Source organism: Brienomyrus brachyistius, chromosome 4 (genome assembly GCF_023856365.1).
Source record: "Brienomyrus brachyistius isolate T26 chromosome 4, BBRACH_0.4, whole genome shotgun sequence".
Classification (NCBI taxonomy): domain Eukaryota; kingdom Metazoa; phylum Chordata; class Actinopteri; order Osteoglossiformes; family Mormyridae; genus Brienomyrus; species Brienomyrus brachyistius.
This window is the reverse complement of record NC_064536.1, coordinates 11,977,626-11,994,563: the sequence shown is the minus strand read 5'-3', so window position 1 is coordinate 11,994,563 and position 16,938 is coordinate 11,977,626. Positions and strand designations below refer to the sequence as shown.

At 38.8% G+C, this 16,938-nt stretch overlaps 1 protein-coding gene across 1 annotated transcript in view; it reads right to left on the bottom strand.

The window, feature by feature from the left end:
- Positions 1–16,938, bottom strand: part of sntg1 (syntrophin, gamma 1) — a 159,581-nt gene that overhangs the window by 47,473 nt on the left and 95,170 nt on the right. Inside the window, 4 exon segments of the mRNA XM_049010264.1 lie at positions 194–235; positions 450–493; positions 577–634; positions 3,724–3,780. Coding sequence (XP_048866221.1) covers positions 194–235; positions 450–493; positions 577–634; positions 3,724–3,780 — 201 coding nt within the window.

Here is a 16,938-nt window from a genome sequence, read left to right as displayed (position 1 = left end):
TTGCATTTTCCCCAAATTTATCAGCAGCTCTGCCTTGCAATAATGAGAAACCTTTTTCAACAAAGGTCTCTTAATTAGTATTTACTGAGGATAATTTCTTTCGATTAAACAGCTGACTTCATAGGTTTGCTTATTGATTTGTTCAAAATGCATCTCAAGTCAAAGGTGTGAACTGAAATGAAAACCAACTTACCACTTCTTCATGGCGGTAACTTCTCACATTTATTCCATTTATCTAAAAAAAAATTGACAAATAAAAAACAAGCAATATGTGTCATTAATTTTATAATGTATATTATATTATTTTATATTATATTATACTGCAGCAGCATACAACAATAAATAAGGATTGATCCTCTAATGTTAGACGTAGCTTCAGATGTTTTGATAAATGTGAAATGTGACGTCACTGACATTGCAGTTATACAATAAGACCACCAGGTGCTCACCTGAAGGATACCATCACCAATAAACAGCAATCCGGACAACTCAGCTGCAGGAAGATCACCAAAATATGAGACGTGGCAAACCCCCAAAGTGAAGAAGAAGAAGATGATGAAAAGGCACAATGCTGACCTTTTTGCTCTTTGGAAATTTTGGATATCACCACTGGGATATTGTGCTCGGCGCCGCCCTAGAGGAGGGAGGCAAAAGGCATGTAATTTATATCAATGGTGCCAATGGTGCTCCAGAACTCTTAAAATAATTAAACAGATACTAGAAAAACTAAATCCCTGAGCATGCTCTCTGTAAATAACTATAGCTGAAATGAAATAGTTATTTAACTGGACTGATAAATCTGTGTATTTTGGGAGCTAAATACAGAAACCATCATTTCTGGATAGAATAATCAATTATTTGAACAGTAAAGAAGTAAAGACACCACACTGAAGATAATACTGTACTGACAGTACATGGTCCCTAGGGAATCACAGAACTAGCACACAAGACTTCAGATATTTTAATCTTTCATTCCAAGGAAACACACTTCAATTTATAAATTTGAATTTACTCATTTATTTTAGTGAAGACAGGGTAAGCAAGAATATTATCACAGGACAGAGGTATGTTATTTATAATGTAACAAATAATAACAATAATAATAACAATAATAATAATAATTATTATTATTATTATCCCAGGTGGCGGCATGGTGGTGCAGTGGTTAGCACTGTTGCCTCACACCTTGGCGACCCGGGTTCGAGTCTCTGCCTGGGTTACATGTGTGTGGAGTTTGCATGTTCTCCCCGTGTCGTCGTGGGGTTTCCTCCGGGTACTCCGGTTTCCCCCCACAGTCCAAAGACATGCTGAGGCTAATTGGAGTTGCTAAATTGCCCATAGATGTGCATGTGAGAGTGAATGGTGTGTGAGTGTGCCCTGCGATGGGCTGGCCCCCCATCCTGGGTTGTTCCCTGCCTCGTGCCCATTGCTTCCGGGATAGGCTCCAGATCCCCCGCGACCCAGTAGGATAAGCGGTTTGGAAAATGGATGGATGGATGGATGGATTATTATCCCAGCCTGAGGTACACACAAAAAATACTGTGGCACCCGGTCTGGACTTTTACTCTCTGGACTTGAATTACCCAACTCTGTGTGGCACTTGAATCAATGGAAACCTCAACCGTTCTCCAATTCTAAACTCATTTGCAAGGTAAGTGATCTTTCATGGAAGCTCTTAAGACTCATCAATGAGCTAAATATCCTTGATTTAGTTACATTCTGCCCATTTATAAAAAAATAAAAAATTAAATGGGGTGCCACCTGCATTCCCCTCCATATTCCATTCAACATCACCTCCCCTTGGGATTGAGGACTGCCATACTGCAAAGGGGTCTAACAGATGCCATATCTGTAGCAATAGATAATCACTGGCTGTACAGTTTTAAAATGGCAGTTCCTGTTCCGCCTTAAGACATACTCCGGAGCTGTGATTAATACCAGTGTGCAGGAGAGCAACCTACCTCACCACCTGTGTTAGAGTAGGTGGAGATGAACATTGATACAGTTCAATGGGAATCTAATGAGGTGGAAAGAAGCTCCCACTATAGTTTGTGGCTGATACTCCACTAAGGTTTATGGAAAACCTTTCTCTGCATAGTATCTAGGCCAGTCTGGCTGGTGGATCACCCTTTGAAGGAGTGGGAGTGGGAAGAGAGACACCGGAGGCGAGCAGACAGTCCCACCAACACCAGTGACCTGCTAGCCAGCCACCCAGACAATAATATTACCAGTCAGCTCCGCAGTAGGCAGCCAGACAGTGGCAACATCTGCCAGTAGCCAGGGTGCCATCCAGATGATACTGAAACTGCCAGAAAGATCCTCGGTGGCATTCATCATGCAATCCAGCCTGCCTGGTAGCTTCTAATAGGAAATACCAGGGCTTTTCAAATCTGGACCTCGATTCCAAATCCAGGCCGTGTTTTTCGTTCTCCCAGGTATTCAGTTCAATAATTCCTGATTCTGATTGGCCACAGAAGCGTCACACCTGTCTCACAGGTAATGGAGGGCCAAAAAATCAACAGTGCTGGGAAACTTGAGGACCGCGCTTTGAACAACCTTGGGATATGGGGACCACGGTTTGAATCGTAAAGTGGACTTTTTACATCCATCCATTTTCTGTCCTATGCAGGGTCATGGGGGAGTCCGGAGCCTATCCTGGGGACAAGGCAGGAAACAACGCAGGAGCCATAAACACCATAATAGGTTTTTTGGACTGTAGGTGGAGACCAGAGTACTTGGCAAAAACCCCCTGAAGAACATAGGGGGACACATGCCAACTCCAGACACTGAATCACAGCAGCAACTCGAACCCGGGTTTCAGGCGTGTGAGGCAGCAGTGCTAACCACTACACCACCCCTGTGGACATTTATTAATCTCTAAATAAACTGTCCTGGTTAGGCATTTGCTACAGCTCATCAGAAAATCGAACTAAGCAAGATTTATTTAATTTAATAATTTCAGTTGTTTGCAAACCACCATGCAATATACAAGTGGATAACAAGATTTATTACCAAAGGATTACTTTTTAAATTTTGTCTCCCGTGGTGTCATCCTGGTTCCCTCAGTTTTCTTAGTCTCCTCATGCATCGCTCAATAAACCACTTATACTTGCATTTGTATCACACTCTCTTATACCCTTATGCACCTCTGAGACCACATTTGCCATTTTCTTTTTTTTCAAATTCATTCATTTATTCATTCATGTTTGTGTGTGCATCTTTCACAAAATGACTTTTGACCCCTAGATGCTACAGCTGTCCTCATGCTAATATTAGTTCTGTGAAAACCTTTGCTTCTTTAACCATATATTCAAATTCTCCATTTAAGGGGTCTCTAAATCAGGTTTAGGACACAGTCTCACGAGAGCAGGGGCATGCGATGTTTCTAGGGGCTGCTTTGCGTGCAAATGCATCTTTTGCATCCCACTGAAGGCTGAGAGCGACAGAGCGCTGACAGATGGGGGGGTGGGGGGGGTGGAACATGTGATTAATGAAAGCGCAAATGAGAGGATACTCAGGATCATGTATCCCAATCTATCTCCACCTCAAAACACTCAAGACGGATCATGAGGAGGGGAATGAAAGCCTTTTGGCACACGGACACAAGTACGTGATGTCAAGAAGAATGGGAAAGGTCAGAGAGCTTTGATGAAGAGGGGAAATTAAACTCTTCATATGAAAACTCTTCATGTAAAGAGTGCAATGTTTTACAGCAAGATCCACCTTAATACTTAAGCCAAATCCTCCAATTGTCTGTCTTCTGATTGTCACTGTTCTTTCCTGGAAGAAAATACGAATGAATTAATAAGCATTACCAAATACAAATAAATATATTAAAATTATGTTTAATCTGGACAAGAGAGACACAAACATAAAACGGACAGTTGTCCTGAAGTGCTCACACTGAAAAGGCAATGGCGGTGGTTTTAGATTTTTTATTTCTCTTTTTTGAAAACATCTAAAATGTTCTGTTAGGTAAATTTGGACACGGGCATGAGTGACATGTTTACTAGAAATTACAGAAGCACACCTCGGGAAAGGGCTTCAAAATGCGGCCGGATGGATGAGTGAAGCAGTAACTCCTATCATCTCCCCACATTAAGCTACTGTCATAAATTATTCAGTTTTTCCACAAACTGTCCAGACACAAATAAAATATGTCAATGTGAATATATTACATTCCCGAGACAATGCAGAAATTTTTGTATGGCTTTAGGGCAAAACTTGTATGAGACTAAAAGAAAAAAAAAATCTCATACATTATTAGTCATGTTAAAAAAATGAATTTCGTGGAAGCTGTCTTATCCATGTGTTTGATATGAAAAGCAAATATAACAAAAAAGACAGTAATAAACCAGCGATGGCTTGTTTCTTTCTCTCTCCATCTCTCTGGATGGATGGTGGATGTATATATATATATATATATATATATATATATATATATGTATATCCATCCTTTTTCCAAACCGCTTATCCTACTGGGTTGCGGGGGGTCCGGAGCCTATCCCGGAAGCAATGGGCACGAGGCAGGGAACAACCCAGGATGGGGGGGCAGCCCATCGCAGGGCACACTCACACACCATTCACTCACACATGCACATCTATGGGCAATTTAGCAACTCCAATTAGCCTCAGCATGTTTTTGGACTGTGGGGGGAAACCGGAGTACCCGGAGGAAACCCCACGACGACATGGGGAGAACATGCAAACTCCACACACATGTGACCCAGGCGGAGACTGAAACCCGGGTCCCAGAGGTGTGAGGCAACAGTGCTAACCACTGTACCACCATGCCGCCCCCATATATATATATATATATATATATATATATATATATATATATATATATATATATATATATATATATATATATATATATATATATCAGCAACTAATGGCCCTTTCATATAAAAGGACTATTGATAGCGATTCAAAAGTAAGAAAATCAAAAATAGACTAGAAAGTCACACCTTTTCCAATAGCCTTATATAATTATATATGAGTCAACAAAGGTCTCTCTCAATTATATTCAAGAGTTATGCTTCACTCATTTACTTTGAATTAGTAACTGAATTGAATGTAGTGGAAAATGCTTATAGTGATTGCGGTTATAGTGATCATCCGCTTATATAGATCAAAAATCTTGGGACAAAATCATTCCTATACAAATACTGTTTAAATAATTTGCTTATAATAATCAAGTTAGGAAATTAAAATTCCAGTAATTCTACAGCTTTTTTTTTCTTTTTTTTTTTTTACTTTATTTCACTTTTCATTGATAAGCCTCCTTCTCCTTGAGCTAAGCCATCTGCTTCTGGCTGGCTACCTGAGGCTAATGCTGTGTGAACCGAAAAGATGACAGGAAAAAGAAAGTCATTTTCCCTCAATGACAAATATGGACTAATCAAAGGTTATGATAAACCCCCTAAAACGAGCCCAAAATGCCACGGCGAAACTACAATAATTATATTTTTTTGTATTATATCGTACTGTTTTGAAATACTGAGGTGACCCAGGAATCACGGCGGATGTAAACGTCGAGAGAGACTGATGCAATTGTTGATCTTATATTGCTCCTTAAAGAGACTGTACAACAAGCAATAATATCACAAAAGCCATGAATGACAGGGAAACACAGGGAAGTTACACTAAGGATGGTAAGGCACACACGCGGTGGGAAATTACAACCACAGTTAAAGGCACACACGACACCGTGTACACCGATACACAGCACAATAAGGATCTACACTAACAAATACAAACATGGGCTGCATACAGGACATACACTGGCTTTATACTCGCGCTGGCAAGGCATGCTGGGACATGCAGATGCCGCCAGTGCTACGGTATTATAATGTATTTCAATCAAACATAATTCAGTAATTTAATCTGTACAATACCATAATTTGAAAATAATTTGAAATAGCTGCACTGTATTTTGAAAGAGTCAATACAATTCTGCACATAGCGACGCTGTCCATTCTATTACCTTGTATGCATGTAATAACTATAGAAAATATGGAAATCTCACTGAGACATAAAGAAAAAGGGAAAAAAATGGGTTATAATGATCATCCACTTATAGCGATCAATTTCACCCAAACAGATGTGATCAATATAAGCGGATTCCACTGTACCAGTTCTTTGTTGTTTACCTTGGGCCACTGTTTAATCAAAACCCCTTTTCGCTCAGAGGAACCCAAATAATGCAAGTGCATTTCAGGGACTTTCGCATTTTTTCTTTCCCTATTTGCCAAATGCGTGCAGGCATCATAAACGTGCCATCTGAGTGATCAGAGTGGTCTTAAAGAAGACGATGAGGACACTTCTCCACTTTGGTCGACTTTTTCAGGTGGCTGATAGTGCACCGAGCCCAGGAGGCCCATGACGTAAATGCCAGAGGGTTTTGTGCTTTTAAAGGTTACCGTGGAGATGCTTTGTTGTACGATTCGCCATCATAATGCCACTCAAATTACAGAGTGCATAGCTAACCTGGCCTGGCCAGAGGAACCGTGAGGTTCAGCCATTTACGGTTCCTCCCCAGGGTGGCTGAAAAGCCTTTTCATTAAAAAACAGTCACACAGAGACTCTAAATGTGTTAAGTTCTAAAGAATTTATAACTCACAGCAAATTAAGAGATAGCAGACCAAAGCAGAGGTATCACTTATATACAGTACTAGTGAAGATCAGTAAACCTGCGTGAAATGTTAATTATCAATGCTTCAAGTTGTATACACTTGTATTATTTTGGATTAGTGCATGAATTATGTAGGTATGGAGATCCATCTTTAGAGAGCTACAACTGGTACAGCTGCCACCTGGGAGGAAGGAACAAAAGCGAAACTGGCCAGGATAATGATAAGTTATTTAATATTTCTTTTCATTGATTTTATACAGCTACATTTCATCTAAATATGTAATTTTGGCAAAATATTAGGGCTGAAACAGTTCAGTTATTTGCAGTGTTTTTGCCACATATTGTTCAGTACATCGTTTTCAGTCCTGTACGCACAATGAAACAAATCAATAAATTTATTGTCATGAGCGGAACCTAAATTCACAAGTAGATGTTCGACATGAAAACATTATGCTAATTGTGGCTATTAGTTGGTTACGGCTAATGTTGGTTACAGTTGGTCATAATCGCCAGTTTGGGAACATTCTGGCTCCCCAATAAATGACACGAACACCAGAAAGAGTAGTTGATAAAACCAAGGCTGCCTCTCGGCTCTGTGACACTGAACTCAGGGGTGTAAGTGAAAACACAAGCGAACATGCTAACTCGTTTGAGACGACGTCGTGTGAATGTCCGTACGACCAGAGTAAAGCAGAAACAGCCTCTGCAGGTAGGCCTCCCCGTGGCATTTAAGGTAATTTTAATGGGAAATTCAGAATGGGCTGAAAAATAACTACAGGCAACAGAGCTGTTTAGATATGTGTCAAAGATATAAAGATATGCGACCATACTCGGTGACAAAGATTTAGCAACTTATTATTTTTACGGTATTATAGTTTTTTTTTGTGTGTATATATATATATATATATATAGACATTTTTACTAGTTTTTATTGTATTACTCGTAATTTTCACATGTTCTTATGTTAAATTATATATTTTTTGTTCTAAGAAAATGTACACTTACTACCCTGATAAGTAGCGTTAAACATTTCTTCTGAGTGCCTTAGACTTTTGTACAGTACTGAACAGTATATATATATATATATATATATATATATATATATATATATATATATATATATATATATATATATAATGACCTGTTCCGCAGACACGTCGACAGACACATTGCCTTTGGATTACAACCGTTCCTAATTGTGTTTGTATTTACAGTTTTTAATAATAAATCATTTCAAGGTAAATTTTGTTTTCCATGCTGTACTGAAATTGCACTGAACTGTGACCCCTAAACCGAGGTTTGAACCAAGCTGTGATGTCTGTGTACCATTACACCACTACAAAATATACAATGGAAATACCCTTAATTGTCTTGAACATGTGACCGCATAGCCTAGGCTAACCTGACCTGCATGGCCACATTACTATTTGGCGCTAGCTAGTCCTGAAAGTCCAGGAAGGTCACACTAGAGGCTGCTTATTCTTCATTATAACTGTATCTGTATTACAATGACCAAGCACTAGCAGACACAAATATTTCCATTACTTGCTTTATGTTGGCCTCAGGCAGAGCCCCGAGTATGCTGGCTTTCCTGAGCTCCGCCCCTCAGAAATGGGGCTGTAGGTATGTATTGGTGGTATCTCAAAACTCGGAAAGTCCGAGTTGAGTGACATTACGTCCGACAATCTCCCGTTTGAGCTACCACAACTCGGAACAAACATGGCTGCCTCCATGAACACGCTGCTGTGTGTAATTGCTTTATATTTTAGCAGTTTTGGAGTAAGAATATTATTTCCGACAGACAAAAAAACAAGAAACACGAACTAGTCAAACCACATTAAAAGCTTTATAAAATATTTTAGTCCATTCATAGCGATATTCTTTTTTCGAGAGGCAAAAAAACTACAAACAAACCGAAAACACTAACAAGTCTGGTAGAAATCTGATATTGCTGCTAGGATACTGTTTACGGTCACAATATGGTATTCTCTAAATCGAACACGTGCAATTACATTCATAATTATTTATACATTTAACAAAATAAACATTTTTAAAGATTTGTAAAGTAGAATTACTGTTGAGTGTGTAAGCTGCCATGTTGAAATTACGTCACAGGGGCAACTCGGACAAGAAAATCCGACATCAACGTCAACGCCCGACGGGAAGTGACGTTTTTCGTGACGTTTTGTGACGTTTTCATCTGAGTTGGAGAGAAATAATCGAACGAATAATCTGAAGCCTGGGGGGACCATCTCATGACTCGAGCTTTGCTGGTGACAGTGTTTGGTAATGTTTGCCAAAATTATGGCTGTTTTAACCAGCATGGCTAGAGTACCTAAGCTTACTTGAGATATTAGGATTATGGGTGTTTCAGTGCTCATCATTCAAAAAGACTTCAGAATTATGCAAGAACTACCTGTAGTGGAAGAATAGTGAAGGGGAACTCAATTTAATGACCTCGCCTGTCCAGTCTTTAGTCCAGAATCCCAGAGCAGGGATATGCAATGAACTGGAAGGCTTGAAAAAGGAATCCAACAGCACTCCACATCTCGGGGAGTCACACAGACAAGCTGGGAAGACACTTCCTGTCTGCATTTACAGCTGATTTCTTGCTTAAGCTTCTTAACTCAATAATGAAAATGGCGCCGTTTTCGAGGAATCCAAAATTTAGAGACAACTTGAAAAGTTCTTAAACACAGATTTGAATTTTCTTATTTAGTTATATTATTGTGTGTGTGTGTGTGTTTTTTTTAACTCATTTTGAAGTTTGTAACAAAATTTTAATGAAAAAATGGGTTTCAACAAGAGTACTGAGACTTCTGACTGGTACTGTACACCTACCGATTTATGAATATGGTGAATTATAAGGAATACTGTCAGAAATTTGGGGGGGCGGGAGGCACAAAAACACAACCTCATCTACATTCTACTGACAGGTCAGCAGCCATAATGGCAGTTAAGGTTTTTGCAGTACTCTGGAGAAATGTCATCATTATGAATTTATTCAGCAAAAAATTCAGCTGCATAAATGGGTGAAATTAAAAAAATAATTTTTGATAAAAGGAAGGTTACATAAAAGCGATGCGTCATTTGATTTATCCAACTGTGTGGGTCGAACCGCCTTAAACTGAGTGCCCAGCTTCCGCATCACAAGCATGAAAAATCATCTAAAGGTAATTAACATTATATAACATCTATATATACATATATATTTTAAAAAAAGCTTTCAAGACTTTCTTTCTTTTCTGTGTTTGCAGTGTCCCCAGATTGCTTCATTTTAAGTGAAACATGCGGCAAACATCTCATGTTACCATGTGTCATTTCACAGAGGGAAATTTCAAAGAAAATTTTTCATGTAATCCAAATAAGGAACACCCCCCCCCCAGCAGACGATTATACATTTCTGGAAAGAGGAACAGCTCCTTCTACCTTTCTTTGTGGTCATGCCTCTGTTTATATTTACTGTTGCAGACACGGATAATAATTCTATTAACACTTGTCTGCTATTAAGACAGCTCTGTTACTGTTCCTTTTTATCACAACTCTGTCAATGGCCATGCTGTGAAATACTAAATTATATCATTTTAGGAACGGGGAATCAAATCTGCAAGCCAGTTTTATGTATTATCAGGCCGCCACCGCTGAGAGAGGTAGATGACTGTTCGATTTTCAGCCTATTTAAACATGCATACGAAATACACAAACCCACTGTAAATTACAATGAAAAGTGAGTGAGTGCATGACACAGCACCACGGTCTGTCTCTATATGGTAGGTTCATCATAGGCCATTAATGACAAATATATTTTATTAAAAGCGTTTATCTTAAAATTAAACAACTTTTGCTCTTTTACGTATTGCATCAGAAAGCCCCGGATAATCATTCATTGCTTTTAAGTGAACAAAAAAAAGGTGCACATTCCTACATTTTCGCTTAAAATTTAAGAATATTCATTGTCGAATCAATCATTTATATGGTCAGAACTTTTCATTGGGCTTTGTGGAAATCTATATAATAATTTAGAGGATGGATTGCATGAAGACTTTTGAATGACATAATGCCAATTAAATTGCTGTGTAGATCAAACCATGTGATATCTGAAGTACAAACTAACTGGCATTAGAAAAATAATCCATCTGAACTTTAATCAAGAAGCCAAAGCTGGATTCCATCACGCTATAGGCTTGACTCTAGAAAATCCAGATTAAATGACCAATAAGCAGAGGCAGGCTAACTTCTCTGGGGGCCCTAGGCTTGCATGGGTAGCCCCCCCCCCCCTAAGTGGGCTATTTGAGCTATTTTATTGGAGCTGAAAGAGGAACGAGAAGGAATTAAAAACGATGGAACATCAATAATATGCTAATCAAAGTGCGGGGTGCCAGTGCTAATACTTACCTATGGGGGGGGGGGGGGGGGTGAGTGCTGTCGGTAAAATTAGCGGATCGGGGGAGAGAGTTATCACTCTATTGGATCAATCAGGCAAATTTAAGAAGTTTAACTGGTCCGTCTTTTGCCAAGGTTTGTTTTGAATCTTTGCATTTGCTCGTTTGATTGGCTCCCTTCCTGCCTGCTCACAATTTGTCTACCACTCTAGCGGGATCGTATCAAAGGCACGGGTGATGTAATGTTAGTCTTGTGTCGTTGCACCATTTTCTTCTTCTGTTAGGCTACTTTGTATCGGTTCATTTGACTCCAGTGTGAGAAGAAGTGTTAAGTCCCAAATTAGGAATAATCCATTAGAGCTGGGACGAGGGGGGGGGCAACTTTCTCTGTCCTGAACTGTTGCTAAAACTGCAAATAACAGATGAGTTGCTATAATTTTAACAATCATATTATCTTACATCCATAAATGTAACTTTTGGAAATTCTGTCTTCAGAATTTTCTGGGGCGCAGGCTGGTTGCCTACCTTTTCTAATGGCAAAGTCCTGCGTAATTGCATGTTCAGTCGCCTGCGTCCGGCTTTGTATTAACCACCATGTTTCTGTCCCTAATGAGTTCATTTATTGAAATCAATCAGATTTCCGTAGTACCTGTCTCCTTTAATGTCTACTTACATTAATGCTGTAATGTCTACAGCATAATTCTGTACACAGAAACAAGCTCATTTTAAACCTACCATGTATCATATTCATATGATGTTTGCTAAACTTGTTTCGCACTCTGGCAAAACATTAATCTATGAAAAACTGTGACATTTTAGGAAAGATGCTCTCAGACTAGACTGCTTATCGGATGTCATTTGGTAAGGCCAAAAAAATTATGCAAAATACACGCATGAATCGATAAAAACCAGAGCACACTTTGCTGCAAAGAAGGTAAAAGATTAGGCTGCGCTGCTGGATTTAAAAAAGAAAACGTTCAAAGGGAATAATCATTATAGATAAACTGACCACAACATTTTATTCCATGCTACCATATTCATGAAGATGTTTAAATGATTAGTTGATTCCAACAGGTTTTATGTCATACTGAACTCTGAGTTAGGATTATTATTATATTAAACTAGTAGCTTAATAACATGTAGAACTAGTCATTTAATAACACCTTTTTAAAGAGAAGCAAATTGAACAGCAATTGTTTATACGAGTTATTATGTAGATATACTTCATAGATATGAGGTCAATATTAGACAGTTTGCAACCAGCATTACACATAAAGGTGACGTTGCAATTAAAAGTGTCATCTGAACTAAATCTATAAAAGTTTGTATAAGAATTAATAGAGCATAACGGCATCTTCTACTGACAGTCATAAGGCATTATAGCGTTGATTATAATACTATAATATAATACATAAGCTCCAATGAAGCTCTAATCTGTAATGCACTATAGATACGCTCATAATGCATTATAACGGTCAGTATAAGAATTAAGGATGTTTTGTACTGCATTATGAAGGTATTTATACTGTAGTGCATTATAGATGAGACCTTTATAGAGTGTTCATCTTGCATAATATGGATATAATGGGTTATGCCTTTTTGCAAATATATATAGCCATGTTTACAATGCTTTATGAATTTATTGTACAGTTTTATTAATGTGCTCTTACAATCTTATACACATGACATTCATAGGACGTGGAACCCAAATATCAAAATAAATAATTTTGTATGCTCGGTTGTATTACGGTTGAATAATGCTGCGCGGCAGCCATTTTTTGCCAGGCTTTTTCACATTCAGATATGTTTATAGTAGTGGTGGGAAAGCCATTATCCAGTACACATAATCTATTTTGTTTTGCCAGAATGCCATAAGCCATTAATATCAACCCCTGTGTTACACCTCCCTCCGATGCTGTCCCTTTCGTCTGTTCATTAATCACCGTCCTCTTCATGTCCCGGCGCCCCGAGGCCTGCCACTTCACCTGCCCCCCCCATGCTGACCGCGTTGAGCGCTGTACTGTATCTTACCAGCACTCGGATCGCACGTAGGAAAGCGTCGTCACTGCATAATGAACAAGCAGCACGGTGAACAGAGCTTCTCTTCAGATTATGCGTCTCATGGAGCTGAATGGCGAGGGAGGCCCGCTATCCCTCAGGTGTCCTTTAAGGTTAATTTAATGTGCAACAGTCGTTCACACGCACATTTCCATTTGAGGGCTTCTGACAAGGTGAATTTGCAATCCTACTGTCTGTATGCCATGGGAATTCATGTTTAATGATTGTACCTACAAGCCAGTTTATTATTATTATTATTATTATTATTATTATTATTATTATTATTATTATTATTATTATTATTGCAATTATAAATAGGTTCTCCCTGACTTACAACGGGGTTACATTCTAAGGAACATTGGAACATAGTTCTATGACAATTTCTATGATATTTTAAAAAGGTACAGTAACAAGAAACAACTGTCACCAAATAATTTTCTAAACAAGCACTAACTGTAACTAACTAAATACCAGTAATTGAAAAGTAAGCAAACAAATAAATAAAGAAACAAATAAAGTCTATTTGGTTAAACTATGTACGTTATGTCGTTAAGCATACATTGATTACTGTATTTGTATTTATGTGTAGCACCATGGGGGGGGGATGGTATTTGTATGTTTGTACATGAGTGTGTTAACAATAAAGTTGAATCTTGAAGCACGGTTGCCTGGATGCTGCCTTGCGTGGCATCAGTAGAAAGTATCGCATGGCAGAGCTGCCTGGGGCACAGATCATAATTCAAACTTGGCTACTGGCTGTTCATTGCTGTTGTACCATAGTGCATAGTAAAGGCAAAATATGATATGTCGGACCACTGTAAAGTGATGAGTACCTCTAGTAGTAATAGAAGAAGTTGTAGTACTTCTAGTAGTTATAGTAGTATTTTGTGTTATTCCATAATTACAATTATTCCCACTTACAAACCTAATTATGTGATATATGCAGTACAATTCCCCATTTATATCGCAGTGGGCCTGAAGCACATTTAACTGCTACTCTACAGCGGAAGACCGAACCACACCTCACTGAATCTGTCACAGTGCAACTCAGAAGTAGCACTTTTAAATGGTGCAGAAAGTGAGAATGCACTGCTCTAAATGGCGATGAAGTGTGATGAAAATGAGACGAGGCTCCACAAATGTTTTGCTTTGACATGGATTACAGTGTGACGTGCCTACTGTATGTAGAACAAGCAGTGGGCCTACGGAATGCAATGAAATTGCAGCCCAAACTATTACTGATCCACCCACGTGTTGCACTCTGGGTACAGAACAGTTTGGGTGGTAAGTCTCTTTGGGGCTTCTGCGCACTGTAACTCTCCCAGATGTGTGAAGGACAGTGAAGGTGGACTAATCAGAGAACAATATATGGTTCACATTGTCCACAGCCCAAGATCTGCGCTGCGGGCACCACTGAAACCGACGTTTGGCCAGTGACCAAAGGCTCCCAATGAACAGTTTTGGTGGAAACCGGAGAGCTGAAGTGTGCATTTAATTCTGCACTATGTCGGTAGCTGTGGTGTTATGTTTTTTTGGATACACTCTGAAGTTGAACCCGGAAATCCCTTTCAGACAACATCCTGTTGCATGCACAGTTACTATTTAAGATATTAAGTCACATATTTTAAGATAATCTACAGAATCTATTAGGGTGAAATTGTTTTTGTTAATTCATGCATTGCTCTTTTGGTCTGCAGTGTCTGATAAACAGATTCTTTGTTTTATAAGTGATCTTATATATATAAATATGAATATAATTTCTTTTTTTATTTACATACACAAGTGATCTTGTAAGACAGAATATATATATTGTATGTGTGTGTGTGTGTGTATGAACTGAGCTCTTAAATAAAGAAATAATATGGATAGAAGCACTGTAGCCCACTGTCTGACTGCAGTGGGAAGAGCAGCTGGAGAGCTCAGTGGTGAGAAAGCTTTGACTGAGCATGCTTAACGTAACAAGACTGTATGGTGGACCCTTCAAAGACTAAATGTGTCTCCCTCCCTGACATTCCCTGACTGAGATAACAGCTTGAAAAACTCACACTAAAGCAAAAGCCGAGTTGGGAACAAATGCTGAAAAGCAACTTGCTTTTTTCCATTTTATCGCTATTGTCTAGGAATTTCTGTCTCTCTTTTATCTGCCTGGACCACATAGGAATCCCGGCCATAAGCAATTCTTTTAATTTGCAATGTCGTTTATTGTTTATTTGTAAACTGTATGCGAGCTACGTCTTGACATAAAGCCTCCTTAAGATTATCCTGATCACTGAGCTTAGCTGTGCTCTAAGCAGCTGCTCCTGCCAACCTGACATCAAACATCATCAGTTTTATTAGCTCAGTCATGCAGTGATGTTCTGTTGAATTTCTCCAGCTCCCACATGGCTGTCCAAACCCTCTTTCTATTCAATATCTTATGGCTGCCTGCCTTATTTTTAGTTTCACTTAGCTACAAGGATTTTTCATCACCCAACAATTAAAAATTGAATAAATGGTCAATATCTCCTATATTTTCCACCCTGGACTGTCTAGAATGATAAAAAAATAAAAACTAATTGCACAAACTCACTTGCCACCGAACAGTATCCGGAGAGAAGATCTGGCTTATTAGCTCGATCCAATGTTCTTATTAAATTTTCCGCATTCATTCCTCTTTCAACTGTCTCCCGTTTTTAGCTTTAAAAATACGTCGCTATGATCATCGACATCAATCATTCCTAATGGTAAGACATTTGGAAGCATATAATCTGTAATAACTACTTTTATATATTCCTTCAGTAGGCTGAGATAGTCACAGTTTTTTTCTATATTCTGACAATATGACAAATGCCATTTTTAAGATAAATTTTTTTCGCTTGTACTTTAACTCAGGTTCAGGTTCCCAGTGTATTAGGAGGTGATTGTGAGCAGGTAGAAATCTGGAAACTGAACATTGTAATGTCAGGCTCCAGGGGGCGACATGTGACCGAAACGAATTAATTTGCATATGGGGTTTTTTACGATAATTTAATGTTTACTGTGTGTTTTAGGTGTTTTCTTCCTCTTTCAAATTAGTTCAGTTAGTTCAAGTTGATTGTTGTTTAGTTCGTCCTTCCCATGTGTTCTACACTTCACGTTATAAATTCATGGTGCCTAGTCAGATCATCTTTGGATTAACGCGTTAGTAAAAGAGCAATTTCCGATTCTTTCTCCGTCTCAGTCTTATGCTTCACTAGAATCACAATGTTATGTGAAAGGTGACACGAATGGAGGTCGATCCTGGAAAGTCTAAATTGTACTGTGTGCTGATGGAATGCCGAAGGATGTCTTATTGGCACAATAGGAGGGCAGTGGAAAAACACCCTTTGTATTGAGAATCTGAGGTCATAATTATGTTTACATCTGAAGTCAGGACCATGAATTTATGCAAGGAAGATAAGTAGCGTGTGGCTTTGCAGCTTCGGATGCTGTAGCTGTTGTCAGAACGTCATAATTCAAATCTCAAGCTCAGCAGAGTGATGTCACTGATGGGCTCTTGAGTAAGGTCCTTAATCCCCAGTTGCTCGGGGGACAGACACCATGCGTTACCAAAATGTATCTTGCTTTGGATAAAACTGTCTGCTAAACAAACATTTTAAGTAAGAAACACTGCGAAGTACGGAGACCCCGAAGGGACCTGTGTTAAAAAAAAAAAAAAAAAAAAGAATGTTCTTACTTTGGCATGCACCTGTGGAAGTGCCTTGTGCGTACGTGAAAACAAGCCGTGCATACGTGAAAACAGATTGTGCGTATGAGAAAGTAACGGCATTGTATTTTTTTTTGCACAGGTCTCTTTAGGGTCTCCGTAGCAAGGCAACATGAAAAAACAAAACAAAAAAACGT